General features: G+C 33.6%; 4 protein-coding genes and 3 non-coding genes across 8 annotated transcripts; 5 read left to right on the forward strand and 2 right to left on the reverse strand.

The window, feature by feature from the left end:
• The first annotated feature begins 796 nt into the window (after positions 1-796).
• Positions 797-2,957, forward strand: LOC145076854 (HVA22-like protein k). The gene is made up of 8 exons (XM_079022660.1): positions 797-952; positions 1,471-1,529; positions 1,634-1,731; positions 1,900-1,951; positions 2,061-2,124; positions 2,232-2,327; positions 2,461-2,533; positions 2,660-2,957. Exons 1-8 carry the CDS (start codon positions 920-922, stop codon positions 2,836-2,838), a joined length of 654 nt encoding a protein of 217 aa, XP_078878786.1. The 5' UTR covers positions 797-919; the 3' UTR covers positions 2,839-2,957.
• A 2,054-nt stretch (positions 2,958-5,011) lies between these two features.
• Positions 5,012-11,905, forward strand: LOC145072887 (uncharacterized). Its single transcript, XM_079019385.1, has 23 exons — positions 5,012-5,225; positions 5,539-5,870; positions 5,970-6,073; positions 6,164-6,232; positions 6,797-6,857; positions 6,944-7,083; positions 7,174-7,363; positions 7,474-7,535; positions 7,837-7,925; positions 8,024-8,102; positions 8,190-8,249; positions 8,764-8,910; positions 9,039-9,077; positions 9,223-9,260; positions 9,824-9,910; positions 10,146-10,311; positions 10,396-10,470; positions 10,565-10,698; positions 10,770-10,846; positions 10,948-11,017; positions 11,115-11,180; positions 11,254-11,401; positions 11,538-11,905. Exons 1-22 carry the CDS (start codon positions 5,166-5,168, stop codon positions 11,386-11,388), a joined length of 2,280 nt encoding a protein of 759 aa, XP_078875511.1. The 5' UTR covers positions 5,012-5,165; the 3' UTR covers positions 11,389-11,401; positions 11,538-11,905.
• Positions 11,906-12,971: 1,066 nt separating this feature from the next.
• Positions 12,972-13,044, forward strand: TRNAF-GAA (transfer RNA phenylalanine (anticodon GAA)). The gene has a single exon. It is a non-coding gene; the product is annotated as a tRNA-Phe (tRNA).
• A 1,104-nt stretch (positions 13,045-14,148) lies between these two features.
• Positions 14,149-14,221, forward strand: TRNAF-GAA (transfer RNA phenylalanine (anticodon GAA)). The gene has a single exon. It is a non-coding gene; the product is annotated as a tRNA-Phe (tRNA).
• Positions 14,222-15,722: 1,501 nt separating this feature from the next.
• On the forward strand, positions 15,723-15,795 carry TRNAF-GAA (transfer RNA phenylalanine (anticodon GAA)). The gene has a single exon. It is a non-coding gene; the product is annotated as a tRNA-Phe (tRNA).
• Positions 15,796-16,317: 522 nt separating this feature from the next.
• LOC145076666 (4-hydroxy-3-methylbut-2-enyl diphosphate reductase, chloroplastic-like) lies at positions 16,318-19,057 on the reverse strand. Its single transcript, XM_079022474.1, has 9 exons — positions 18,730-19,057; positions 18,265-18,461; positions 17,703-18,014; positions 17,535-17,609; positions 17,267-17,372; positions 17,075-17,169; positions 16,782-16,967; positions 16,583-16,669; positions 16,318-16,497 (listed from the first exon to the last, which is right to left on the reverse strand). The coding sequence occupies exons 1-9, from the start codon at positions 18,989-18,991 to the stop codon at positions 16,432-16,434; spliced, it is 1,386 nt and encodes a 461-aa protein (XP_078878600.1). The 5' UTR covers positions 18,992-19,057; the 3' UTR covers positions 16,318-16,431.
• A 3,524-nt stretch (positions 19,058-22,581) lies between these two features.
• LOC145072298 (putative E3 ubiquitin-protein ligase ARI2) lies at positions 22,582-26,999 on the reverse strand. 2 transcript variants are annotated; one of them, XM_079018704.1, is made up of 8 exons: positions 26,598-26,734; positions 26,416-26,518; positions 24,804-24,836; positions 24,420-24,699; positions 23,855-24,335; positions 23,220-23,768; positions 22,975-23,147; positions 22,582-22,894 (listed from the first exon to the last, which is right to left on the reverse strand). In XM_079018704.1, the coding sequence occupies exons 2-8, from the start codon at positions 26,455-26,457 to the stop codon at positions 22,758-22,760; spliced, it is 1,695 nt and encodes a 564-aa protein (XP_078874830.1). In that variant the 5' UTR covers positions 26,458-26,518; positions 26,598-26,734; the 3' UTR covers positions 22,582-22,757. The 2 variants fall into 2 exon arrangements, with proteins under 2 accessions (XP_078874830.1, XP_078874829.1); XM_079018703.1 differs by lacking the exon at positions 26,416-26,518 and having other exon boundaries at positions 26,598-26,999.
• Between the last annotated feature and the right edge of the window lie 417 nt (positions 27,000-27,416).

Here is a 27,416-nt window from a genome sequence, read left to right on the forward strand (position 1 = left end):
ATGTCTTGGACTATGACTTGGCTTCGAAACTTCTTAAAGCATATCAATAGACCATTTTATCCGGTAAAACTATATTTCGTACCCCTTAAATGCCAAAAAAAAGGGACCATTTAAACCAAAGATGAAACTTGGTAAGGCTACAGTGATTTTTACCCTAAATCGAAATCATTTGTCACCTGAACCCAAGTAGATTTCATTCTCTAACTAAATACACTTAACACGTAAGATGCATAGCTCACCAATGAAAAGTAAAAAAAGAAAACAAAAAATAAACACTTTAGGGTGAACTAGGCTATCGACACAAACCAAGATTACCAAAGATTGACTCTTTTCAAAATAAAGCAAGGTGTCCTCCAATTATTGGTGGAGATAAATCACTTTTTATAAGTAAAACTAGTTTTATTAAAAACTATAATTAATTTATAATAAAAAGTTAAATAAAACATACTCAAATACATAATTAATTTTTCTTTATAAAATTATATCAGTATTTATATAATTTTTTAATATGAAATTGAATTTGGTTGGATCGCTAATGCTAATGGGTGTGTTTGATTGAATTGAATTGGATTATATAGACCAAGAAGCGAGAAATTAATTTTTTATAAAAAAATTGTGTCGGATTGAATTATAAGATATATATCCCATCGGTAACATATTATTTGTATTCCCATCAGTAACATATTATTTGTATTTCACCGGTAAATTAATAATACAAGCTACAATTAAAGTATAGGGACCTCCATGTCAAACTGATAAAACTTATGGACCGGGATGTAAATATGTTCTTCAAAGCCGAGCGGACTCTTCGCTTAATTTGTTCATCGTATTTGTTTTCTGTTACGTAACAGAATCATTCGATCATTATCATCATTGTATAGTCAACTCAATTCAATCACAGAACCTCTCTCTTGATTTAATGGCGTTCCTCGGATCAAATATGCCGACTGAGGTAATCAAACTCTATTTCTAATTTGTTAGGGTTTTTCTTTTGTTGTTGACTTGTTATAGTAAATTCAAGCATTTTCTCAATGATCGAGCTTGATTTTATTACGTTCTGTTTCTGTTTTTCGAATACTGGAAATATAGATATTGAATAGTTAAGTGGCTTGAGAGTTGAGAAGGTTTCCTGTGTGGTTAAGTATCTCTCTGGAACCAATTTTACAATTAGTTACACTAACAGGTTCGTTTAACCATGATTTTTGTTGAATTTATCGAGTGTTATCTTCGGAGATGAAAGGGTAAATGATTTGTGTAGATTTTTTTTTTAATTGCATCATGATCTTCGTCATCAGTGCATCAGAAAAACGGTTTTACATAATCTGACTAATCAATTAACTTTTTTAACTCTAATATGAGCTCCAAAATCGAATTTACACTATAATGCACTTTCAAGTGCTTTTTGTTATGAAACTTATCTGTTCTTCACCTTTGATCTTAACTGATTTATGATTTGTGTTACTAATGCAGGCTGGTTTGAGATTGCTTCTTGTCCCCCTTAATTCCAATATTGTAATCCGAACAGCATGGTAATTAATAAGCTTTGAAATGATCATTCATTCATTATAAAGTAATCTGTTTGTTTAATTAAGATCTGAATGATCAAATTGATGTATGATTATTATTTATGCAGCTGCACTGTTGGGGTTGCATTACCAGTTTACTCCACATTCAAAGCAATAGAGGCAAAAGATCCAAATGAGCAACACAAATGGCTTTTATACTGGGCAGGTAATTAGTGAATGCTATATTCATACACATTAATTTTGATTTGATGAACTGTTTCTATTTAGTATTTACATGTATATATATATATATATATATATATATATATATATATATATATATATATATATATATATATATATATATATATATATATATATATAAATTTTGCAGTTTATGGGTCTTTTAGTGTTGGAGAGATATTTGCAGACAGATTCATATCATGGTATGTATTTATAATCTTCAAACAGAAAAACTTTTTTTTTTTTTTTCTTTTGGTATAACTATTAGCATTCTCAAGTTTCCACCAGTGAACTCCTTGTTTACTTTTTCAGGTTTCCACTTTACTATCACATGAAGCTTGCATTTCTTGCATGGCTTCAGCTTCCCACCACCAATGTAAGCAACCTTTTTATGATTATTGTAAATTTAATAATCCCAATCTCTGATTCTAATTCCATTATGACTCTTTTAGTTTTGATGCTGATTACTTTACAATTCTACAGGGGGCTAAGCAATTATATATGAATCATTTGCGTCCTTTATTATCAAGGCATCAAGCTAAGCTTGATCAAATTGTGGGGTTGTTCTACAATGAAGCTGTAAACCTCTTCACACTTGTTTTTTTGTTGCATAATCAACTGTTTATACTTTATATTGTAGTTGTTTAAAAGACATGAAAGTTAATAATCTGATAAATGTCTAGTCAAAAGTTAACAAAGGGAAGACTTTCAGGGTAAATTCGTCAGTGCTCACCAAGGTGAATTTCAGTTTATGAAGACCATTATGATGAAGTTTCTGATGTCAGGTATATCTTTTGATGCTTTTTGCTTGTTTCATATATGAAACATGATAAAAACTCATTACTTTTCAGAAATTGAACTTGCCATTTTAATTAAAAATGTATTATACTTATAGTAGAATTTTTAATCAGTGAAGCAGTTGGTCAACGGTAGCAGTCAACCTGTTGCAACACAAGAGAGAAGAGCAATTGTGGGTCCACGTCAACAGGTGGAAACCTCTGATTCGACTGATGACAACCATGATGATGATGATGATAATGATAATGATGATGATGATGATGAATACGTATCTGTTTCTGCAGCATCTTAGGCTTAATAAAACATTGTCTATATTTTATAACTTCTTATTAGAGTTATCCTCCTTCTAGTTCTAGAATGATTGCAACTTAATCTTTAGGATGCTTTTTTAATAGCTCTTTTGTCTGTTTATATAGTTGTTTCCTGATATATTGTACTGCATTCGACTAGGACTAGGACTTGTTGTCCCATCCAACAAGGTGGGACACTGGCCGACTCTCTCAATATCTTGTCTGTTCAAAAGACTTGAATGTCATTTTTAGTCTTAGAAAAAGTCTTTGCCCTAAGACATGTGCCATGACCTCTCATAATTTTCATCAAACTTGAAACTAGCATAATCTCTTAATAAAAAACAACCTGGAAATATAATACTATAAATAGGTAAAAGAAAATTACAACAGCCTTTATAAAAAATATTCTTTTAAAAACTATAGTGGTATAGTAAATTGCTATAATTTATAAAGGGAAATCATATGAGTCCCCCCCCCCCCCCCCCCCAAAAAAAAAATAAAAAATAAAAAATAAAAAAAATTGCTTTGTGTATTCCATTGTGAGTAGAATAGTGTGTGTATGTACCAGGATTTTGACGAATTGTGTGAGTGAAAGGGTACATATAATAACATTCTTTATAAATCATAAAAACATATAATATGTGGTTAGAGCATTCACAGTTATTGGTATTTCATGATTTTTTTGCCATGTCATATTTGAACAATTTTATTTAACAAATACTTACTATTATCAACACTCCACAATCATTAAGCATTTTCAAAAAAAAAATAATTAACAAATTATCTTCACGTTTATGGAATATTTTATAGAGATAGGTTCAAATGTTCTATACAACAGTTGTGTGGATGAATTGACCAATTACAATTAGCAAAAATTAAATAATTTATTAAATTAGTAAGGGTATTTTTGGGTTTTTGCACTTTCAATTAATGAGATCATTTAATTAAATCCCTGCAATTAAGGAAACAAAATAAATATCTAATCTCTTTCTATCTTTTATCACACAATAGTTCTTTTTCGCCTACAAAGGAAAAAGAAATCAAGGACTCGGCTGCTTCGCGGGAGGCATCACATTACTCCATCACCGGTGCAAAAATCAGACGACTTCATCACCGTCTTCTTTCCCCAAAACAACTATAATTTTTTTTTTATAGTTTTCTCATAAAAAGATTGAAATACTCTTATAACAGTTATTTTTAGAAACTGATTAATTAATTAATTACAATATAATTATAGAAATTTTAATTAAATAATTGGTCCAGATTTATTTTTCCTAAATTTTCATTGGTCTATTCGTCCATACAAGTTATCTATAAGACAATAACCTAACCCATATTTTATAATTGCCATCTATTTTGTCATTTTAAGTGCATGTCATATTTTTTAAAAAAGAAGTATTACTTTAAAATAACATTTGTTTTGATCGATACAGATCTTATTAACTAGCAAGATAATAGGTAAAAAAGACCTATTACAAGATAAAAATAGCAAATGTTGGATTTTGAAACCTACCAACTCACTTAAATTTATATTTTGTTTCTGTTAATTATCTAAAAAAAGAAACAAGAAATGATTAAGTCACAGCATGATCACCTTCGTTGGTTCGACTTATTCAAATAATTTAGTGTTCTTATGCTTCCATAACATCCAACACGTTACTGCTTCAAAGCAATTTTTTTTGTGCCTTAGTTTCGGTTTGTCGCATATAAGCTAGCTTATTTTTTGAGCTTATAGCTAGTTTTAAAAAAATCATTTAAGATAGTTTACTGATAAACTAAAAATCTAGTTTTTCAGCTAGCATACCAAATACAAAATGATATATGATAAATTTACACGTTAAAGGAAGAAGGTAGGTCACAATCCCACCACTGAGCAATAAAAGACCGATCATTAAAGCTAACAGGCAACTGATCAAGACATGCAAAATTGATAGTTATTTTGATAAAAAGAAAATGAAGATCAATATAATTTTGTTAAATGCTTTAATTTCGAGTTCTTTGTTAATTAAGGGACTATTTTTGTAATTCTAGTTCTTATTTCTTTTTTCCAGAGTTAAAATTGATAAAGTCAAAACAACGTACAACTTCCATTGTTTAATGTACAAGTAATAACTTGATGAGTTTTTCTTTTTCCAGTCAGCAGAGTCCAAATGAAAGAGGTTTTATATCGTTCAAGAAAACCTTCTTGGAGCACAAGCGATGCCATAGACGCCGATTCACCGGAGACGATAATTGAATCCAATTGCTTCCTCTTTCACAAAACCCTATATACATTTACCCTCTCTCTTCACATTTTCGCTCTCTAAAACCCTCATTTTTTAATATCGCTATGGATATCGACTTCTCTGAGTACCGGTTACGCTGTCAGCTTCGAGGTCATGAAGACGACGTACGTATCATCTATCTACTCCTTCATTGTAATTCATGCATACGGGGGTTTCCAGTAGATTAAGTTGCTAACGAGTTCAATTTTTTATTTTTTTTACTTTATGATCGGGTTCGTGCGATGGTTGGGAGAATGAAATTGGAATTTGAACCATCTTGTAGTTGATCTAGGTTTATTTTTTGATTTTTATGTAGATTTTGTTATCTCTATCGCATTCATCTGATTGACATTCTGATTACTATACGGCAGTTAGTAATTTAGATTCCTTTGGTTATGAAATTAGCGATAAATTTTGAATTGTTTGTTTAATTGTTAGGTTCGTGGTATATGTGTATGCGACAATGGTGGAATAGCAACTTCATCAAGAGATCGAACCATTAGGTTATGGTCTTTGGATCAGACTAACAATTCTTCCCACACTTCATCAAAGATACTACTTGGGCATACTAGTTTTGTTGGACCACTAGCTTGGGTTCCCCCTAATGAACAGTTTCCAGAAGGGGCCCTTATATCTGGTGGAATGGACACCCTTGTTTTGGTATGGGATTTAGCAACAGGCGAGAAAGTTCAGACACTGAAAGGGCACAAAATGCAAGTGACAGGAGTCACTTTGGATGGATCAGACATTATATCTGCATCTGTTGATTGGTTAGTTATTTGTTTTTGGAATTTTTGCTATATTGCCAATGAATTTTTGCCTATAGTTGTCCTTGATGTTGGTTTTCATTCCTTTTTACTTCATGAAAGTACACTAAGACGTTGGAAGGGAGAACATCAAGTTGAGGTTTGGGAAGCTCACAAGGCACCAATCCAATCAATACGGACATTACCTTCTGGAGAGCTTATTACAGGTTGAAATACATCTTGTTCATTATTTCACATTTTCTGATTTTCTTTTATTTTTATAAAAGAAGAATCTTTCTTATTTAATCGTTATTCAGGTTCAAGTGACACGACTATAAAGCTTTGGAAGGGAAGCAAATGTACACATACCTTTTCTGGGCACTCAGGTATGTTTCTATCTTTGTATTTGTTAAAGCGTGGGCAGCAAATATTAGTGCATACACATATAAATAGATAAGTATTATATTGAAAGGTAAGTGCTTTCAATGTATCTGTCTTTTTTCTTTCTTTGTGAATTGTGATCTCATCATACTTTATCCAGCTGTGCCTCATCTATGGGCTTGTTTTACTTGAGGTAAAAGCTGGTAGAAATGAAAATGATGTTTAACTAGAATTTAGATGAACAAATCACACATTTACACACTCTAGATTAGTTGAATCACTCAGTCCGTCATATTTATCTGAGAGAGAATGACAATTATTTGTATTTGTATATAGGCATAGCAGTTAAGTCGGTTAACCTTTACTCCAATAATTGCTTGCCACGTGTTTTCAAGATACTGAGAATCTTTATGTTCTGACCTCTTGTCTTCAGAAAGCATATTCTTTCTGATACATGTAACATGTATCTTAAAACTTTTGATCTCAACATACATACATCACTTTTTGACTCAACAAGATGGTATACTGATGCATTTATTGTTTGGAAATGAATGTTATTTAATTTGCAGATACGGTGAGAGGTTTAGCCATAATGCCTGATTTGGGCATACTTTCTGCATCACATGATGGGTAAGATTTCTCTTAAACACAATAGATTCTGAATTTTTATGATTTTCTTTTTTTAAATTTACGTGTCATCTTGGTTTTATAAACAGAACCATAAGATTATGGGCAGTGACTGGTGAGGTTTTATTGGAGATGGTGGGTCATACTGCTATTGTATATGCTGTTGATGCTCATAAATATGGGCTTGTGGTCAGTGGTAGTGAAGATGGATCAGCTAAAATATGGAAAGGTAATGAATATATATATCTTGTCCTTTCCATTATTGAGTTTGAACTGTTTTGGAGTGTAGTTAGTGAGAGTATGTGTTTTTGGGTTGTAGATGGAGTTTGTGTACAAAGCATAGAGCATCCTGGTTGTGTTTGGGATGTGAAATTCTTGGAAAATGGTGATATTGTGACTGCATGTTCGGATGGGGTTGCACGTGTTTGGACTGCACATAAAAATTTGATAGCTGAGACCCAAGAACTTGAGGGATATGCTTCTCTACTTTCGCATTACAAGGGCAGCAGGTATCTTTCCAATTTTGCCCTTTGTATCAGAAATATTATATAGTAAGATTTAATGGATAGTATCATTAAAGTTTTGATAATAAATCATATCTTGATTTTGTTTTTGTTAGGAAGCGAGTTGGAGGGTTGAAATTGGAGGAATTACCTGGTCTAGAAGCTTTGCAGGTTCCAGGTACCATCAATATTAGGGCCACACCACATGAAACTATATATATATTTTTTATTGTTATTTGAGCATTCTATGATATTCAATTGGGTAATTAGGGTTATTAATTGTTGGGGGATTCAAAGTTGTCTTTGTCTATTCGAGTAGCTTATCATTTTCTTCGTCTCATTAACTGCAATAATACTATTTGGATCATTCTTTTAATGATAACATCTTTGAGATTTGTTTGCAAATGCAATAATCTTGGAGCAATGGCTCTATAAAAGATTTGGGGAAAAAGTTTTTTAATTCAAAATGTGATGATCAGGTGCCAAAGATGGACAGACAATTGTTGTCCGTGAGGGTGACAATGGTGTTGCATATGCATGGAATATGCAGAATCAAACATGGGATAAGGTATTATTCTGAATGATGTTTAATGCACTAAATGATTTGATTCTAATCATCAATCAGGTGTGATGATATTAATTAGCATTTTCTTTTGCCTATTTCAGATAGGGGAAGTAATTGATGGGCCTGATGATGGCAATGGCATGAAGCGCCCAGTGCTTGATGGAGTACAATATGATTATGGTCAGCCTTTTGACTTTTGACTTTATTTCCTATGCTTCTTTTTTTTTTTGTTCTTTTCTACTGATACCACAAAAACTTGTAAATCAGTGTTTGATGTGGATATTGGAGATGGTGAACCTATCCGCAAATTGCCATATAACAGATCAGGTACTTTCTTTTTTTATATCAAGATATGATTTGGTAACATAATGGATCATTATTAAGAAAAAAGATTAATTTACAAAAAGTTCCTTGTGTTTTCAATTTTGGTCTCCATTTCAAGGTTTCATGTCGATTTTGGTCCCTAGAACCTTGAAATAAGGACCAAAGTTGATATGAAATCTTGAAATAGGGACTAAATTTTGTTATAAAACCTTGAAATCAGAAAGTAAAGTCCTTGGGATGAAGATGGATATATGTAGAGTTATTAGATAATTATTATTATGGGCTAGTTAGTTAGGAATTGTTTCCTTGATCCGTTTTAATTAGGAAAATTGAAATATAGGCTTGTTACTTTTCGGAGTCGATAGAAAACCGTAATCGGTTTCATTGTTGGACTCTAAACAAGGACCAGAATTGAAAAATGTTCCAATTTTGAAGTAAAAATGAGGAAGCACATACATGCACCATTTTTGTAAATTACTTTACTGATAAGAAAAAGGGGATATGATGATGTTTACAGATAATGCATATGACACAGCTGATAAGTGGCTTCTGAAAGAGAATCTTCCGCTTTCGTATCGCCAACAAGTGGTTGAGTTTATATTACAAAATTCAGGACAAAAAGATTTCATTCTTGATTCATCATTCCGTGATCCTTACACTGGTTGTAAGTATACTAAGTACACATGACATGACAATACTAATAATTAATTATGTTGTTTTATCCATTTTAGATTTCTGATTAATCATTAATGGTTATAACTTATATATGTTATGTATTATCTCATTTTTCAGCCAGTGCTTATGTGCCAGGGCAGCCTTCCAGGTCTGGTGGTATGTTCTGTCATCTGTGCTGATTGTCTGTCTGATACTAATACTAATACTAATAGAGGAGTTTCATTTTGCTCATTTTTTATATAATATGATGATGATGATGTGGTTTTTCCTGATCAATTTTATTTGCAAATATTTGGAACAGCTGTATCAACCAAACCAACCTTCAAACACATTCCCAAGGTATGTTTAATCCATTATATTATATTTATATGCAAGATAACCATTTTCTTATGTTCGAGTAAAACCTAATTTGGAAACTTGTAGGAACTGATATCATCATTTTCATGAATTAAAGTAAAAATTAAAAGGACACCCATTTGTAATTATCTATATGTGTCTAGATTAAAGCTGAATTCCTAACACCAATTTTAATATGTGTGTTTGGCGTCAAGCCAAGGTTAGGGTTTTATAAAAATAAAACCTAGTCTTTATTACCAATATAGATATAGAAGCCTCCAGTTTATAGTTTGGCCCCTCCCCTCCATTGAACTCTTCTATAATCAACCCTCAATTCCTTATACTTACATCATTTCCCTCCCCTTTGACACAAAAACTTCCAAATGATATGTATGTATAAATTCCACCGATTTCTCCACTTTATATAAAATGTAAGAAATACACATGCCAACTTTAATCCATTTAAATCTCACTCCTCATAAACCATCTCAAAACTTTTTTAAGGTTTGTTTATTTTATAAATTACTTTTTTTTAATAACTGACAATTGGCAATAACTCTTTACAGAAAGGAATGGTTGTTTTTGATGCTGCTCAATTTGATGGAATCCTTAAAAAGATTTCAGAATTCAACAATGCTTTAGGCTCTGACCCGGTAAGTTGTATCATGTTTTCATTTTATTCAGTTCAATAGCTAGCATCTTTTTTTTTCTTTTCATTAGATGAAATCTTTACATGGATCTTTAGAGGCTTGGCTTTTTCTTCACTCTCTGTCTGTGTGACAAGCATCATAACATTTTCCTATACACAAAATGGAAAGAAAAGATTATACAGTTAGATTTTTTACACAACTGCAAACTTTTATTCCCATTTTTGTATTTGTATTTTAGGACCAACAGGGCTTATCACTCAGTGAGTCAGAAACATCAAGATTGAGTGGCATAGCTAAAACATTAAAGGACACATCGCATTACCATATTAGTAAATTTTCAAATGATGACATCAGCTTATTGTCAAAATTACTCAAATCATGGCCAGTTTCCATGATGTTTCCAGGTCAGCATCTTTTGAATTACATATTATGAATTATTAACCACCTCTAAAACTTTTATATAACAAAATCATCAAATATTATTGCAGTTATTGACATATTAAGGATGGTCATTTTACATCCAGACGGATCATCTGTTCTGAAATGTGTTAGTGATGAAAATGGTATCTAATTATCTATACTAATTTCTCACTAATATATTAAAACACACACAAGGTTCTACTTGTAGAATATGATTTGTTTTTTTTAACTCTTCAGATATATTCATGGATTTAATCAAGAAGGTTACAAATAATCCTCTTCCCCCAAATCTTCTAACCAGCATACGTGCTGTAGTAAATCTTTTTAAGAACTCAACTTTCCATCTATGGTTGCAAAACCATCGTGTTGAGGTATCATTTTTTTTTTTGTCCTAATATTATAATGAAAAACACTACTGAATTCCATTTTGGTGAGATTGTAGATTTTTGATGCATTCGCTAGTTGTTATTCATCTCCAAATAAGAATGTCCAAATATCTTATTCTACATTGGTGCTCAAGTAAGTAAATTTTCCATTTGGATTTGGATATATATTTTTTTTCTTTTTAATATTTTGAAAATTATGAAAAATAAATGATCCACTTATTTTGAGTTTTACAGTTATGCTGTGCTATTGATTGAAAAGAAGGATGAAGAAGGTCAATCTCATGTTCTTTCAGCAGCTTTAGAGGTAACATACACATAAACCTTTTTTAAAAAAAAAAATACTTAAATTAGAAAATTAACAAGGGCAAATTTGTAAAATGTTTGTTTTTTTTTTCCTACAGATTGCAGAAGGGGAGACTTTGGAAGTTGATGCGAAATACCGAGCATTAGTGGCTATTGGATCACTGGTATGTTAAATTTGAATGAAATAAGAGATTTTAAAATATGTGTGTGGTGGTTTAATTTGTAATGTAATTACAGATGGTTGAGGGTGCTGTGAAGAAAATAGCAATGGACTTTGACGTTGAGAGTGTTGCCACATCAGCAAAAGCATCAAAAGATTTGAAAGTTGCTCAAGTTGGAGCTGATATTGAAGCTGTAATAAAGCATGGTTGATTCTCTGGCTCTGGTAATTATTATAATTCTATTTATTCAAATGTTTAATGATCACTCAACTTTTATACATCTCAAAAAAAAAAAAAAAACCACTCAAGCATGTTAATGTATGGAGTCGACTGTTAATTTTGATGACGTTTTTTTTGCAGAGTTGATAGGAATTGCTGGGTGGAAAAGAAAAGAAAAAAAAGAAAGTTTAAAGGTGGTGAAACATTGAGGAGGCATTAGGTGCTTTTTTATATATAAAAGTAAAAAAGAACGGAATGATGTATTGATGTATACTTGGGTATTATATCCGTTTTAGTTTACTTTACTGATGGGGAATTCTTTTCGTAGAAGAAGAAAATTGTTGAAATTTTGTTTTTATGAATTTGGTCGGCATGAAAATAACATGTTATCTGGTAATTCATGCATTGCCCAAGTTGACAAATTCCTAGATAAATTGCATTTACAAAAGGAAGAGGAAGATGATCAATTTGTTAGTGTAATCAATAATAATTACATGTTACATTTTTTATCCAAGCCCTCAAATCATAAGTTTGGTTCTTTTAACCACATGACATTTCTCAACATTCTCATGAGAAATAATTAGCTTTTCCTAAAAGACCTCAAATGCAACTTTAGACTATCCATGACATCTACGGTTGTTTATTTTGGTATCTCTTTGAGTCCTTAACTATAGTATTGCTATATTTTTATAACTCTAATTCCATTTCAACAACTCACCCAACTACACATTCCAACAATTTATTCACTCTTTTTCTATTGATTTGGGAGCAAGAGATTCCCCAAATTAATGCTCTCTTGAGATTGTAGGAAGGAGTCAAATTTAGAAGCAACTCACGCAACTACCTTTCTGGAAAAGGACGCTAGCTGTAGGTTTACTAAAAAAATGGTAGTTAAGGGATCTAGCTTGGATGTAGAGGATTGGCTGAAGATTAAAAAAGGATAGGTATCATGATTGAGGCATAAGAGCTTAAAGAGGACCTTTTAATATCTCTATGACCCTTTGGAATACTTAACTGGTTGGACTCCACCATTCTTGGTAATTATCTATTTGTGGAATAAGTGATGATCCGATGGTTCTTACTCAGCGAATCTTTGACCTTTTAATATCTCTATGACCCTTTGGAATATTTAACTGTTTCGACTCCACCATTCTTGGCTTACGACCTCTTCAATGAATTTGATATTAAATAAATGAAAATAACTCAATGTGTAAAGAGAAATCTATTGTAGTTTTTAGCATGCATGCATTTCGTAGAACATTGGGATAAAGATTAACTTATGGATAACGCTGAACTTAAGTAAATTTTATATATTGCTTGGACCTTGAGTAATTAATGTGGTTTATTATTGGATAAATGATAAAAAAAGAACGATAAAAATTAGCTAATTAAGGCCAAAAATGAGATTTTACATAGTTAGGAACTAAAATGCTTGTAAAAATTTCCAATAAACAACACAAACTGAAAAATTCTCATTTATACTTCTTTTCTCTCTTTTTGTTTAATATATTGCTTTTTTATATCAGATCCGATTTCATTATATAAATGTTTTATTCATCTCATAATGACATGAAAGCGGGGATAGCTCAGTTGGGAGAGCGTCAGACTGAAGATCTGAAGGTCAGGTGTTCGATCCACCTTCACCGCAAACCTCTTTTTTTATTTATTATTATATGAAAGTTAAAAATCACTCGTTTGATTTGTTATTGAAGCTATATTACAGATCAGATTTCCTATTTCATATGCCCTTGCACTCTATTCTTTGCGGGAGCTGATTTTTCCACAGCTCCTTTTTCATTCATCCACTGAAAAATTTGATTAATCAAATGACGATTATGCCCCTCATTTAAATAAAAAGATATTGCCCCAGATGTCCATAAAGATCACAGGGATTTGTTTCCATTCCTTCTTCGACGCTTCAATCTTCAGTGGTTGCTTTTCTTCTCCTTGTCCGTGGGTGTTGCAAGCTTCAAATGCAAGTGGTCTCTGATTCCGTGATTCATTGTAGAAAGAAGAGACACTTTAATACTTCCATAAACCCTAGTTTAACATTGGCTCCCACTTATGGGTTTTGACTAATAAAAAGAAAATTGTATAGATTCATCCCTATTGTGATCGTTGTTAGGACGATGTATCTATGTGTGTGTGTGATGGTTATCGAACTGGAGAGCTTGGTGAATGATAGAGTTCTAAGTATGGATGAGCTTGGTCCTGGACGGGTACCAAACTGAACCCATAAACTTAAAATCGGGAATGGTATTGGGACCGATTCGGGATCGGGTATACCGGTATCAGCACCGCCTAGAACCGGTTTTAAGAGCGCATTTTGTTAGAGCATATAGTACAAACATTTTGCAATCAGAATTGTAAGACCACATGATATGTTACAGAGACATGCAATCATAGAATTTAAACTCATGTGTTTGCAATCATAAACTATGAATATGTAAAGTGTAAATTTCAGAATGATTGATTGAATCTACATGCTCCATGAGCTTGAACGACTAATGTTGGTCCATTATTGGATAAAAATGATAGAAAAGAAAGATAAAAAATGAGTTAATTAAGGCCAAATATGAGATTTTACATAGTAACTAAAATACTTATAAACATTTTCAATAAACAATAGAAACTGCAAAATTCTCATTTCTGCTTCTTTTCTCTCTTTTTCTTTAATATTTTGTTTTAACTTCTTTTTATCAGATTCAATTTCATTATATGAATATATTTTTCATCTTTTGTTTTCATAAAAGCGGGGATAGCTCAGTTGGGAGAGCGTCAGACTGAAGATCTGAAGGTCAGGTGTTCGATCCACCTTCACCGCATCTGCATTTTTTTTATTATTACATGAAAATTAAAAATCACTTGTTTTATTTTTGATTGAATCTATATTACAGCTCAGATTTCCTATTTCATATCTCCTTGCACTATATTCTTTGCTCGATCAAAGTCCTCCTAACATCTAAAAAATTTATGCCTGTTTGTTATCTAATTGTGGTTTAACTGGTTATGGTTGTTTATTTATTTTTTTATCATGGGATCTTGGTGCAATTGGTGGGATCTTGGTTGTGAGGTCTATATCTCTTAGAAAAATCAGTGGCGGAAGAGATATTGTGTGTACAAACTTGATTCACTTGCATTTGTTAAAACTGAAACCCAAATGAAGAAAACTACTTCTACCACACAAATTAAGCATGATCCCAAGTTCAATTAGACATGGCCCCAATCTGAAGTAGAAGCTACACAATCTCAAAACAATGATGATGCAGAAGCCCATAATACCAACCTTGAGCCACAAGTAGAATTGCAAAATGATGAGAACGCCAGAAAACTCAATGACAACCGCAACAATTGTGGATCCCGAGCAGCATGTAGGTGATTCCATTGATCATAAAAAAGCTCAAGTTAGATAACAACGACGAAGTTGTGAGGTTAGATTATAAGGATCATGTAACAAAGCTTTGTTTGCACTTCTTTCTTCCTCTTTGCTAGAACTAGAGTTAGACCACTGCCGGACCAAAATAGGCAATTACAATGAAATGGAAATAGACCATAAATACGAAAAATAACTAGGGTTAACCAAGTCTTAAATAAAAACTAAGTAAAAGCCCAATATATTAAAGGCTAATCCAAACGCACCATACCATTTACAGGGCCTTTCTAATACTAACCAATCCCAGCCACAATTCAAAAGATAATCTTTAACTACGTTTTATTGAATATAATAACATTAAACAATGAAAGCAACCAACCATTTGACGCACAAGTGGATTTATTGTTACTTGGAATAAAAACACGAAGCATGAAACTACAAAGCTACTAGCAATGAATGTTATGAGAAGAACTCTGAGTTCATTCTTCGAGGGAATGTTACTTTAGAATCAAAACAAACAGTTTATATTGAACATTATATATGGCATCAATAATAAGTGTAATGATCAAACATAGAACATAAACTAAAAACAACCACTCTTTTATTTTCCATCCAACCTAAAAATAGAATTCAATAATCATTCATCTGATTCTGATTAACCATATCTTTAATTAATATATAAGTAGATCAAGGTCGAAGCTATATGACCGCTCCATTAATGGATAAAAGATAGTCAAGAATAATGATAAAAAGGAACCAAGGGCAAAAATGTCACTTTCAATAGTTAGGAACTAAAATCCTTATAAAACTTTCGAATGACAACAGAAAATGCTAAACTCTCATTTATACTTCTTTTTTCTTTTTTTTCTTTCTTATTTTTGTTTTAACATTTATTTATATCAGATTTGGTTTGTTTGAGTTAAATAATTGATTCATCTGTAATAAACATAAAAGCGGGGATAGCTCAGTTGGGAGAGCGTCAGACTGAAGATCTGAAGGTCAGGTGTTCGATCCACCTTCACCGCATCTGCCTTTTTATTATGAAAATTAAACTTTTTTTATGCGGATTGCTTTGGGTTTAACTTTTAGCTTTTTTATTTATTCATTGCCTTGTGAATTGTGATGTTCTTACGTCTTGCAATATATTATTTGCTCGATCAATCCCAAAGTTCTCCAAACTTTATGATTGTTTGTTATCAAATTCCGGTTATCGTTTTCTACTTCTTTTTTTTTTTTCTTTTTTTTTTTTTAATCATGCGATCCAGTGCTATTTGTTGTAGTTTTTTATTTAGGGCTTGAGTGAATCATTTGTGTTAGACTTAAAATGGGTGTTTGGGATTGAGTTTCAAACCAACTTATTAGCCTTTTGTCATCGTGACATTATAATAGATAGATTTTGATCATTTCCTTGTTAGGGTTAAGAATCAAAAAACACACAATAAAGATGCGGTGAAAAAGCCATGAATACCCTCCACAGAAACATAGCCCTAAGAACTAAGAAGGTTGTCCAACCACATCAAGTCTCATATAACAAACACAGTCTTAAAGTGATCGAAGTGGTGAGATTTCATAACATGTGTAGATAAATACCAACCCATGGTTTTGTATTATACACATATACATCACATTCATATGTATACATAGCATATGCCTAATCTATATCTATGCAAGTTGTAGTGCTTCTTGGCGTTTGATCTCAAATACCCTAAGTAGCACATCCTCCACTACCTGCACATACAATATTAAATTTCAATTAGACCCTCGCACTTTTAGAAAAATGAAAAAGCAGCCCCTCAGTGTTTTAGTTTATTACCTTGTCAGGGGTAGATGCACCAGATGTGACACCAATTGTGACATGACCTTTTGGTAGCCAGTTCTCTTTTTCAACCAATTCACCATGCTGTTGCAAATTGCAATCAGAAAAGTTGTTAAGACATATACATACTTGCATAAATAAAGTAATAATAAAGTGATGTTGGTCTTGGTCCAAATGAAGGTGGAAAAATGGTTACCATTAACTTGTAAGCTATGTGGTTCCCGGGACCCACTCTTTGTTCACTATCAATCCAATAAGATGGAATGCCACGTTCCTCTGCAATCTCTTGTAGGTGTGAGGTGTTGCTCGAGTTCCATCCACCAACCACTAACATAAGATCTAACTTCTCATCCACCAATTTATACATAGCATCTTGTCTCTCCTACATTCAGATCATATCATATCATATTACTTTTACATATACATGACTCCAAAACTTAGCTACTGTTTGTTGTCATGGAATCATTCATTCCATTGATATGGACTTGCCTGAGTTGCATCACAGATAGTGTTGAAGCTTAGGAAGTGGCTGTTGATATTTTCTACTCCAAACTTCTGCATCATTGTCCTCTCTACTAATCTCCCTGAAATAAGGAAAAAAGAAACCAACTATGTTTAATGATATGACTTATATATATAAAGTAACATGAGGAATTATTTGAAACAACAAAAAAAACTGACCTATCTCCTCTGTTTCTCCTTTCAACATTGTAGTTTGGTTTGCCACACCAGCTTTCACAAGATCCTTATCTGGATCAAAACCTTTGGAAACTGCAAATTTAAATTTCTGCAAGCATACAAAGTTCAACACAAGACATTGTACTTTCAATCTTTTTATTATTAAGACATTGTACTTTTAGACATTGCTATAATTGGGTAGATTTTTTAAAGTTCAATGCTGTAAACAGAAAAAAAAAATTGAAGTTAGATGCAATAATAAACAAATCACCTCCAGAAAAGCTTCTTTGGTTGAGCTAGATCCATTAAGTTCACCACCAAGAATGTAATCACACACATATGTTGCCTGGATCAAGTAATAAACTATTATTTAATAAAATTAATATCAATGTGGAAAAGTGTTTTGCACTTGAGAAGAAGAAAACCACATTAAGCATACCTCATCCATGTTCTTCACAATGATATACTTTCCTGCAAAAGAGGCTGTTGCCACTGTCTCTTCATGGGTATACTTACCATGAATGATTGAAGTATAATCCCCCTTCTTGTGCTTTTCAACAGTATTCCACACCTTAGACACCCAAGGGCATGTAGTGTCAACTATTTGTACTTGTTTGTTACTCAAAGTCAACATTTCGTCTACTGCAGCTCCAAAAGCAGGCAGAATTACAACATCGCCCTTATCAACAACATCAAATTGTTTTTCTCCTTCCTCAATTGGGATATCTTTAACTTCCATCTCTTCTAGCCTCTACGATTACAAAAGTTCAAAACTTTAATCATCATCTGTTGAAAAAATTTAAAGTTTTACAAGATACATGCATATGAGGGAAGTAGGAATAATAGAGAATACTTTCACTTAGGAATCAACAGAAATCTATTAAAATGACAGCACGATTCAGGGATCAACTGAAAACAGAACTAATAAAAGACCCTTAAAAATGTTTATTATTGGAGGAAAATCACCAGAAAACTGTAAGCCAAATAAACTAAGCTAGTACTTTATTAACAGTCGGGTTGTGAATAATTTCGTTAGTGATCCAAATCTTCTCATCAGGGAATTGTTTCCTGGCTTCATAAGCAATCTGGACAGCACGCTCAACACCCCAGCAAAAGCCATAAGCTTCTGCAAGCTTTACAGTAACATTTCCCCATGTATATTCATAGTTATTCTCCTTCAAAGTCTTTATTATGTCACCTATAAAAATTCAATTTAAACAAAATACATGTCAATCATTAGAATTTTAGGCTATAAGACAGCTTACACCGTGTTGAAACGATTATTTAACATAAACATCGGTGTTGGAAACTCCGTTGACCAGAAAATGATCTCAATCAGTTTTCCAGTCGTAGACAAATTAGCCCATGAGATAAGTAAATTTGAACAACATCAGAAGTCGCATCAAATTATCTCAAATTCAGGAAAAAGAACTAGTTGAAACAAGCTAAACGGATAAGATTATTACTGGTATACTCTTGACTCATTAGCTCAAGCGTCTCCTTCTTGTGTCCGAATCCTTTCCGGTTGTAGTTCTCGCTTCTGGTCAAATTATGCCGGAAAACCTTGGCGTCGAAATCGGAACCAACGGAAATCGATGGAGATGAGGAAGAAGAAGGTTCTCCAGCAGAGCACCGGACGGAGAGAGTCTTCCGGCATCGGAAAACTCTGATGACAGGAAGAGAGAGATCGGTGCAAGTGGACAGAGGAGTTAGTTGAAGAGACGCCATTGGAGAAGTGGAAGGAATTGTGTGTGTGTGAAAATAGTGTGTGTATTTGAAGGTGAGAAACTGATCCCACGATCTATAATCCGTGATCCATATTTTCTATAATTTTCGTGTATCTCAATTTTTTTTAATTATTTAATTTTTATTTTTTGGCGTGTTTTGTATAGGATTTATGGTTGAATGTGGCTTTAGATACTTTCTGGTTGCATTTATGCCACCTAAGTATATGTTTATTTAGAAAAAAGAAATAGCTTTTAAATATTTGAAATTTACTTGATACATATGATAATAAAAAATAGACAAAACTACAAAATTGGTCCTTGTGGTTTACAAAAATCTTTGGATAGGGTCCAAAAAGTTTCCGACTTGCATGGAAGGTCCAAAATCGAATACTTTCCGTGGTTTTAGTCCTAAAATAAAGAAATTTCTGTATTTTTGGTCCTAGGGAAACCTAAAAGGACGATTTTACCCTTCTAATTTCCTTTTTGTATTTTTTGTATTTTTATTTTAATCTTTTATTAATTAAAAATAGAAAAGAAAAGAATGGACCCATTTCACAGACACACACACACACACACACACTCTCTCTCTCTCTCTCTCTCTCTCTCTCTCTCTCTCTCTCTCTCTCTCTCTCTCTTCGATGACCAAGAAGATCACGACTCAGACTATTCCTCTCCTTTCGTATACTCCTCCCTAAACCCAATGACACCACCATGATCCTCTAAACTTGTGGTCATCGGCACCATCGTCGCTCACCGTCGCAACCCTATTTGGTTCGCAATTTGTCCCGATTAGCCCTTGAATGCCATAACTCACCAGAATCGATTCAATCCACGATTGTGGATGTTGGCGTTATCCCATCTTTCCGATTTGAATCTGGAGGCGATTCTGAACCCAGAAAAACCTATCTATCTCATGTTCAAATCAATACAATCTATGAATGCATTATGGATGGACCAGATTCTGAATCTTTTCATCTGATTAATCCAGATGGGTTTCTTGGTTAAAAAGAAGATAGGAGAGACATGGAAGTCTTACCCTTCAATCACAGGTTCAAGGTCCAACTGAACCAGATGAATCGATTTGAATCGATTCAACACGGGTCTTGTAAATTCTAGGGTTAACCGCCATGGATATTGCAAATCTAGGGCTTGTAAAGTTAAGATTCACACCTGCAAATTGATTGTAGAGTGTTTGTGTATGTATATATCTATGCATGTGTGTTAATTAGTGTATAAGAGTTTTGAATCAGGAAGATGTCGATAGAGAAATGGAAGATGATGCAGGTTAAAGTATGATTTTGCATGTGAAAGGGAGAAAGGATGATTGCAGGGGCGATCTTGAAGTTTCAGTGCTCATCGAAGTTCAGGTGTTCATAGGAGATCTTGGTTTCTAAAGAGATGTACACGCATAAAAAAATTTATTTAGAATTTTTTCTTAAGTTGCAGGTTTTGTATGAGAGAGTAAAAGAGAGGGACAACGAGAAAGTCAAATGGAAGAACGATGGGGTTATGGGTTGCTCTTTTGTTTTTTTTTTTAATTTGCAGGTGAAGAAGAAAAAGAAGAAGAAGAAGAAGAAGAAGAAGAAGAAGAAGAAGAAGAAGAAGAGAGAGAAAGAGAGAGAGAGAGAGAGAGAGAGGGAGAGAGAGAGAGAGAGAGAGAGAGAGAAGGGGTACCGTGGGTGTAGTCATGGAGAGGGGTGCGGTGATATTTTGTTATTTTTTATTTTTATATAATTTTTTAAATACTAAACTCAATAAAAAAATAGAAAAAAGAAATAATAGGGGTAAAATGGACATTTCAATATTTTTAGGACCAAAACCAAAGAAAAACCTTGATTTTGGACTATCCATGCAAGTTGGAAACTTTTTGGACCCTATCCAAAGTTTTTTGAATACCACAGGGACCAATTTTACAGTTTTGTCTAAAAAATATTTAAACTAAGCATATGTAGTAATGTAGTTTTTGTAGTTATATTAACACCCTGTTTCAAGTTTCAGTCTGTTAGAAAATTATTTGTGTAAAATATGTTACTATATGCGAATTCAATGTTATTTAAAACTTTGATTACTAACTAAATATCGTTATTAAACAGTTGTAATTAGTAATTAGATATTTCATATCAGACGAAAAATGCTAGATTTATTATTATTATTATTATTATTATTATTATTATTATTATTATTATTTTGCATACAATATGTTATTATTGTGTGAAGTCAATAGTATTTAAGGCTTTGATTAAATCATTATTAAATAGTTGGTGTTAATAATTGGAAGACAATTGAATATATTTTTACATTTTTTTCTTACTTATTCTTCTACTCGTATAAGGTTATGACATATGAATATCATTAATTCTTTCTCTTAATCTTTTTTCTTGATTTGACTTGTTTTGATCTAATGAGTAGGAAAAAAAGATAGGAGAATATTTGATTTTTCAAAAGAAAATCTTCAACAATGCATAAAAATTTGCAAACTATGATCAAATTTATTATTCTTTAACCGATAAAGGTATAACAATACATAAAGGTATATAGCGTTAGACAGAGGCAATTGTTTGTCTATTTGTGCTATTTACATATCACAAGGACCGGACTATTTCCAGTTTCAAATGACTGTAACGTTTCGAGACCGACCCGAGGTTGATCCGTAATCAGAGGAAATTTTACATAGAGGGGTTGTGGAGGTATACCTCCACAACCCCTCCTTTATGTAAAAATTCCTCTTAAATGGTGATTACGGATCAACCTCAGGTCGATCTCGAAACGTTGAGGTCTTTTGAGACTAGAAATGATCTGATCCTTTTTCAGTCCGATCTTGGTCTTTTGTGGATCATGGGCCAATTTTTCATGAAAGTTTCTAGGTTTAATCATATTAATAGATTTTAGATCATTTTCTCATATAATAGATCTCTTGAATTGTGTAACCTAGCTTAAAATAAGATAATATAACTGTAATTCAATAGTCGATCAATAAAACCTCTCTTTAGTGTTTGTCCATGGACTTAGCCGATCAATGTGATCGTGTTAACCACAAAATATTGTGCTATTATTTTTCATTTGAGTGGTAGAAAGGGATAAAGGTTGTGGGGGAATTTTCACTGGATATGAGAGAAATACTACATGCTTTACATATTTTTAATAAAACGAATAGGTAAATTGGTGGTTTAACAATGTTGATTCATGGCTCTTTAGTGTGCAATGACCCCCTCCATATGTGTAAATAAATAAGCATTCAACATAAAGAAAAAGGCATACACAAAGCGACCAAGGCACGTTCCTTTGGATCTCGCTAGACATCTCATTCAAGATCAAGGCAGAGATATAGGGGTTGGGAGTTGAACCCTGATATAACCCGATTTCAACAAGAAAAGTGTATGTGTCTCCAATTGGAGTCTGAAAACATTGATACCATGCAACCTAGCCCCCAATCTACATTTTCATTATTTGTATGATTTCGTTTATAAAATTAACCCAAACTTCACATGGACACACACGATTTTATTAATAAACCCCTTGGAAACTGGTTTAACATAGAGCAATAAGTCCAGTATACATAACAACGTGGATGAAAAGATCTGATATAGATAATAACCCAAAAAGTTGATAGGTTTTTCTCCTTTATATTATATAAAAACTAGTTATATGAAAAGATTGGAGAAATAATAAGATGAATTCACAAAACAGAGTCGCCCCTAGAGTCAGAGCTATACACTTGTTATATAATCTAGATTAACGAGCAACTCTCCTCTTCCGTTTTCACCACCTCAAACATCAGCAGGTAAATTCAGGTCAAACATACCACGACCATGACCGTCTTTTCTAGCCCTCTTTTGAGCAGAAAAACCACTCTCCTCTGAGCTGCCCGACCCCGAAGGCCGGTCAGACTCCTCCGATGTCCCACCTGCAAATACAAAAAAAAAAGACGTAAATACCCTCCTCCTCTTCCAATAATGCATGCATTTTTACTTTGTATTGGTTTACCATTGGTTGTTGTGGGGTCATGGAGCTTTTGACGCTTGTCATTGTTGCATGAGTTTGCATGGAAAGCGATGGAAAGTTCCGTAGCCTTTTCGATTCCTTTTGAGTAGTATGGAGCGATGTTATGGATCCCGAATTGTAGGGAGCCCAATAAATCCGTCTCTATACATTCATACCTATAAAAAAAATATATGTATATCAATACAAAACTTGTTGTTTCTTTCTTATAGTTATATATATAGACTTACATTTTCTTGCATAAGGTGTCGGTGATGACAGAGAGATTAATAACTTGCATCCGTATCTCCATGATCCGATCCTCGGGGTACTGATCAAACGGTTCCTCAATAAACTTTGACAGCTTCTCAACATTGGTTTCAAGTTGCTGTTGTTGATCCTCAAACAGATGCTGTTTAATCTCCATGTCCTCTTTCGTCATTTCATCTTTGAAAAGCTCTTCACCAAACATGTAAAAAGCAAAAGGGTATGAATAGGAAAGCGCTCGCCTTGATCTGAACAACCGATAAAGTCCGTTTGTAACCCAACTGAAGTCTCGTAGGCGTGAATCTTTCTCCTCCAAGATTCTTACTTTTTCTTTAATGGTTTCTTTGAGCCTTGATTCTTGTTTGAATGAATCCGTGTGAGCTTTGTAGCGATTGTGGTAGTGCATGTACCGGTAGAGGTCTCGTTTTGCGCGTTCCGATTTCTTTTCGCGGTCTTCTTTGTATCGACCGCAGCTGTGACCTGTGATGTTTGACCACGTGTGATCGCGCCCCGTTGCACCACCACATAGCCAGCTAGTAATAAAAATTTTATTAACCATAAAAATGTCATGGTTGATAGAATCAAATATATTCATACAACATGTTGTATATTTTCTTACCAAAAGGCTTGTCCACAGATGCAGCTAACTAAATTGCAGCCACCGTTTTTCTCAACTGGTTTGTGACACTTTGGACATGGTTTTGTATGAACTGTAATCCAATTAACTGTTTCTGATTCATCCTTACATTTTTTAGTCCAGAGTGCCCACATTGCACATGAGCAAGGGGAATGGGCTTCACATAAGCAACTGAAACAGAATTGATTCCCACATGAACATTCCACTTCACAAAACTCATCTTCTTCAACACGGATTGCATTCCCACAATGAGGAGTGCTTGGACACCATTTCACCATCTTATTGTCCTCGATATATGACTCGAGAAGAAACCGATCGAATTTTTCTACCAAATCCGGATGCCTTTTGCCAACTAGATTCCGGATTATGGATTCGTCACATATTGCATAGCATTTGTGGGCCATGCATCGGATACGTTTACTCTGTCCCTCGTTTATTTTTACAATGAAATGCTCTGTCCAACCTAGAAAAAAATAATAATAAATGCGACTTCTGTCAGCTGCAAATAATATGTAATGGAAAAAAGAAATGGTTAAAGATATCTTACAATTGTTACAAAAGCAGTGGCCACAATCCATTTTTGTCTGCTCACTAGATGGCAAGTCCTCCATGCATATATCACACATTGTTGTACAAGTAGACACTGAAGGATCAAGGTCATGAGAGTGAAGCATAGGTAAGCCAGCCTCTTTAAATAAACGATCTTTTCCCTTCTCTACAAGCACTGCAAATATCTTCTCAACATCCCAACGATAATGTATAAGTAGTGTACGTGCATGGTGCTCCCTTAAAGAAAGTAACTCCATAACTCTGCGTAAATCTTCCCTCTAAACAAATAACATAAGTAACATACCATCATTCATTAGTCATCACTATAGGTTGTAGGATAGGCAGTTGGGTTATAAGTAGAACTAGGCTTCTAAAGTTATACCTGTGCAGCCAAAAGAGACTCTTTTGTGATGACCTGAAAAAGATGCAACAAAGATTCAAAAGCTAAATAGTAATAATCACATTATCTCACAACCAGAAACAATCAACAGTTTATAAGCTTCAATCATGTCCCTTTAGCAGAGCCACCAGATTATTTTTCTTTAATCTTTAAGATAACAGTGTCATTTGGGCTATGTCAATCTAACAACAGGCCCATAATGTGTTGAGATACAGAGCTTGAAAGTTGAAATTATGTTAGTTTAATAAACATGTTTGAAAAGGGTGGTGAATGATGTGATGCATAAGATGAAATCAAAACAATGTGTTTATGGAAAACAACTAATATAGAACTAGGAATTCTAAGCTTCAGTGCTTCACATATAGAATTACTATGAACTGTTTATGCCCAAGAAAACATAAAGAATGATACAAGGAGGCAAAAGAAGAAGCGAAGAAAGCAGCGGCTAAAGCTAAGGTCATGGCATACGAGCATATACATAGGAGATTGGACACAAATGAATGGGAGAATGAAATCTTCAAGCTTATCTATTGAAGATAACATTGGATGAATTCTAGTGAAAGATGAATAAATTAAGAATTTAGGAGGATAGCATGGGGTAGCTATTTCCAATCTTTATTCAAGAAAATTAGGTCAATCAGGATAGAGACCAACATGGAGTGCTATATAGGGGGTCCCACAGGCACACGTGTATAAAGCAGTTGGTTAAAGCAGAGGGAGGCCACAGGTACTTTTTCCAACAAATAGGTCCCGCTGAAACTAAAAAGAAAATACTACAAGGTAGCAATTAGCTCATGTATACTATATAGTTAAGCCATGCATACTATATGAATCTGAATGTTGGCCAATGAGAAGGAGTATGAGAAAAAGATGGAAGATGGAAGTTGTGAAATGAGAATGTTACAATGGACATCCGGTAGAATGTTGTAGGATAGAATTTCAAATGTGTACAAGTGGCGTCAATCAAATAAATAAATTTTGGGAAGGAGGATTGTGATTGTGGTGGTGTGGTTATGAAAATGACCTGTATAGGAGTGTGTGGAGGCTTAGAATCGGGGTAGAAGAGTATCCTAGGTTCTTGTTCAGCTTACTTATAGAAATATGCCTTTCGTCCATTATTTACTTCCTACTTCTTTATCTCCTTTCCTTTTTCCCTCTTCCCTACTTGTAGCAGTTTTGAGCTCTTTTGCTCGTATTGGCTTTAGTTTCATGCATATGTTTAGTGCTTGCACTTTCTTACTCTCTGCTTGTTTCTACCTTCGCAAGTTTGCATTTTTCTTATGCAGGAGGTCATCTGTGATAACAGATACTCTACATGAGGTGGAGGCATGGCTGCCTACATCTACATCGCCCTTACCCCATTGTTGGGATCTTGAGATATATTGATGTTGATGTTGACAACATAAGAAACTAAGATTTGGATTTTGAAGAATATTTACGATGAACAAACAAATACAGTTTCAGGGCAGGGTTCTAAGTTAACAGTAACCATCAAGCCAAAATTGTGACCAACAGAAGGAAATTGAGTACTTTGATCAAGAGACCACGTCTTCCCTAATTTGTGACCAAAACATTGAAACAGAGAGAGATATACAGGGACGTTATATAGCACCAAAAGGACAAACACAACTTCCATCACAATTCAACAGCACCGCAGCCACACTGATTAAATAGCCTCGTTGCAGCTTAATTGAAACCTAGACACAATAGAAACCTAATGTATCTTCGCGACAAAACTACATACAGAAAAAATAAAAAATTTAAAACATTAAATACCTTGGATGATGAACCTTTAGGAGGAGCCCACTGAGAATCAGAGTCTTCGTTCTCGAGCGCATCGTCGAGGGAGTCACGATCGGAGCAATAGTAATCCTCTTCTCCGCCGCTGCTCATGCAATCCTCCACTTCCATCGCACTTCAACAAACGGCGGGTGTAAGCGTACAGAATTCGATTGATAAACCCTTGTAATCAAAAATCGATGGGTAGATTTGAGGGTTTCGATGATTTGGATAGGTGTTGATGGAACGATCAAGTTGAAAAGAGGTGAAAACGCCGGCGAATAATGGGAAGAAAAAGGGGGTTTACTTGCGATGAGGGGGCAAAGCTTAAGCGGTACGATTATTATGGTATGTCAAAGTGTGAGGTACAATTTGGAGCCATTGTATCTGACACCACAAAGATAACCCAATACCAACTCCAAATTAATAAGCATGTGTAAAGAGATTTCAACCCAAGGTTAGAATCGAGATTTCAAGTATATATTCAAAATCAAAGCATGATATACAAGAAAAACTTTGGTCCAATTTACTTTGTAATATGAAAATAACTCTATCCTGCTAACCCTAACTCATGCATTTTCAACTTAATAATTATTTCACTCCGATACGACACAATATATTTATAGTGTCTAAACTCTAACCCGTTAACCTAACAATAACTCAAACAAAAATAACGGGTTGATACAGGATGATTATATGGGTCGAGTTACGTTTAAGATTTATTAACATTTTTAATATTTCAACTCAACACGATATGTTTGTCAGATCTAAATGTATATTCTCCGCAAAATGAAATATATAGTAATACTTTATTGG

This window comes from Lactuca serriola, chromosome 9 (assembly GCF_051521515.1).
Source record: "Lactuca serriola cultivar US96UC23 chromosome 9, Lser_US96UC23_V15, whole genome shotgun sequence".
Taxonomy (NCBI): Eukaryota; Viridiplantae; Streptophyta; class Magnoliopsida; order Asterales; family Asteraceae; genus Lactuca; species Lactuca serriola.

What these genes read in the sequence shown, in the direction of transcription:
- LOC145076854 (XM_079022660.1), top strand. Translation starts at nt 920, where the DNA reads ATGGCGTTCCTCGGATCAAATATGCCGACTGAG. An exon ending in GATCAAATATGCCGACTGAG is followed by an intron (nt 953 to 1,470) that starts GTAATCAAACTC and finishes TTACTAATGCAG; the next exon opens with GCTGGTTTGAGATTGCTTCT. An exon ending in ATTGTAATCCGAACAGCATG is followed by an intron (nt 1,530 to 1,633) that starts GTAATTAATAAG and finishes TTATTTATGCAG; the next exon opens with CTGCACTGTTGGGGTTGCAT.
- LOC145072887 (XM_079019385.1), top strand. Translation starts at nt 5,166, where the DNA reads ATGGATATCGACTTCTCTGAGTACCGGTTACGCTGTCAGCTTCGAGGT. An exon ending in TTCGAGGTCATGAAGACGAC is followed by an intron (nt 5,226 to 5,538) that starts GTACGTATCATC and finishes TTTAATTGTTAG; the next exon opens with GTTCGTGGTATATGTGTATG. An exon ending in TCGCATTACAAGGGCAGCAG is followed by an intron (nt 7,364 to 7,473) that starts GTATCTTTCCAA and finishes TGTTTTTGTTAG; the next exon opens with GAAGCGAGTTGGAGGGTTGA.
- LOC145076666 (XM_079022474.1), bottom strand. Translation starts at nt 18,991, where the DNA reads ATGGCGTCTCTTCAACTAACTCCTCTGTCCACTTGCACCGATCTCTCT. An exon ending in AATGAGTCAAGAGTATACCA is followed by an intron (nt 18,462 to 18,729) that starts GTAATAATCTTA and finishes GAATTTTTATAG; the next exon opens with GTGACATAATAAAGACTTTG. An exon ending in GTGCATCTACCCCTGACAAG is followed by an intron (nt 16,498 to 16,582) that starts GTAATAAACTAA and finishes TTGTATGTGCAG; the next exon opens with GTAGTGGAGGATGTGCTACT.
- LOC145072298 (XM_079018703.1), bottom strand. Translation starts at nt 26,732, where the DNA reads ATGGAAGTGGAGGATTGCATGAGCAGCGGCGGAGAAGAGGATTACTAT. An exon ending in CTAAAGGTTCATCATCCAAG is followed by an intron (nt 24,837 to 26,597) that starts GTATTTAATGTT and finishes CATCTTTTTCAG; the next exon opens with GTCATCACAAAAGAGTCTCT. An exon ending in TGACCCCACAACAACCAATG is followed by an intron (nt 22,895 to 22,974) that starts GTAAACCAATAC and finishes TTGTATTTGCAG; the next exon opens with GTGGGACATCGGAGGAGTCT.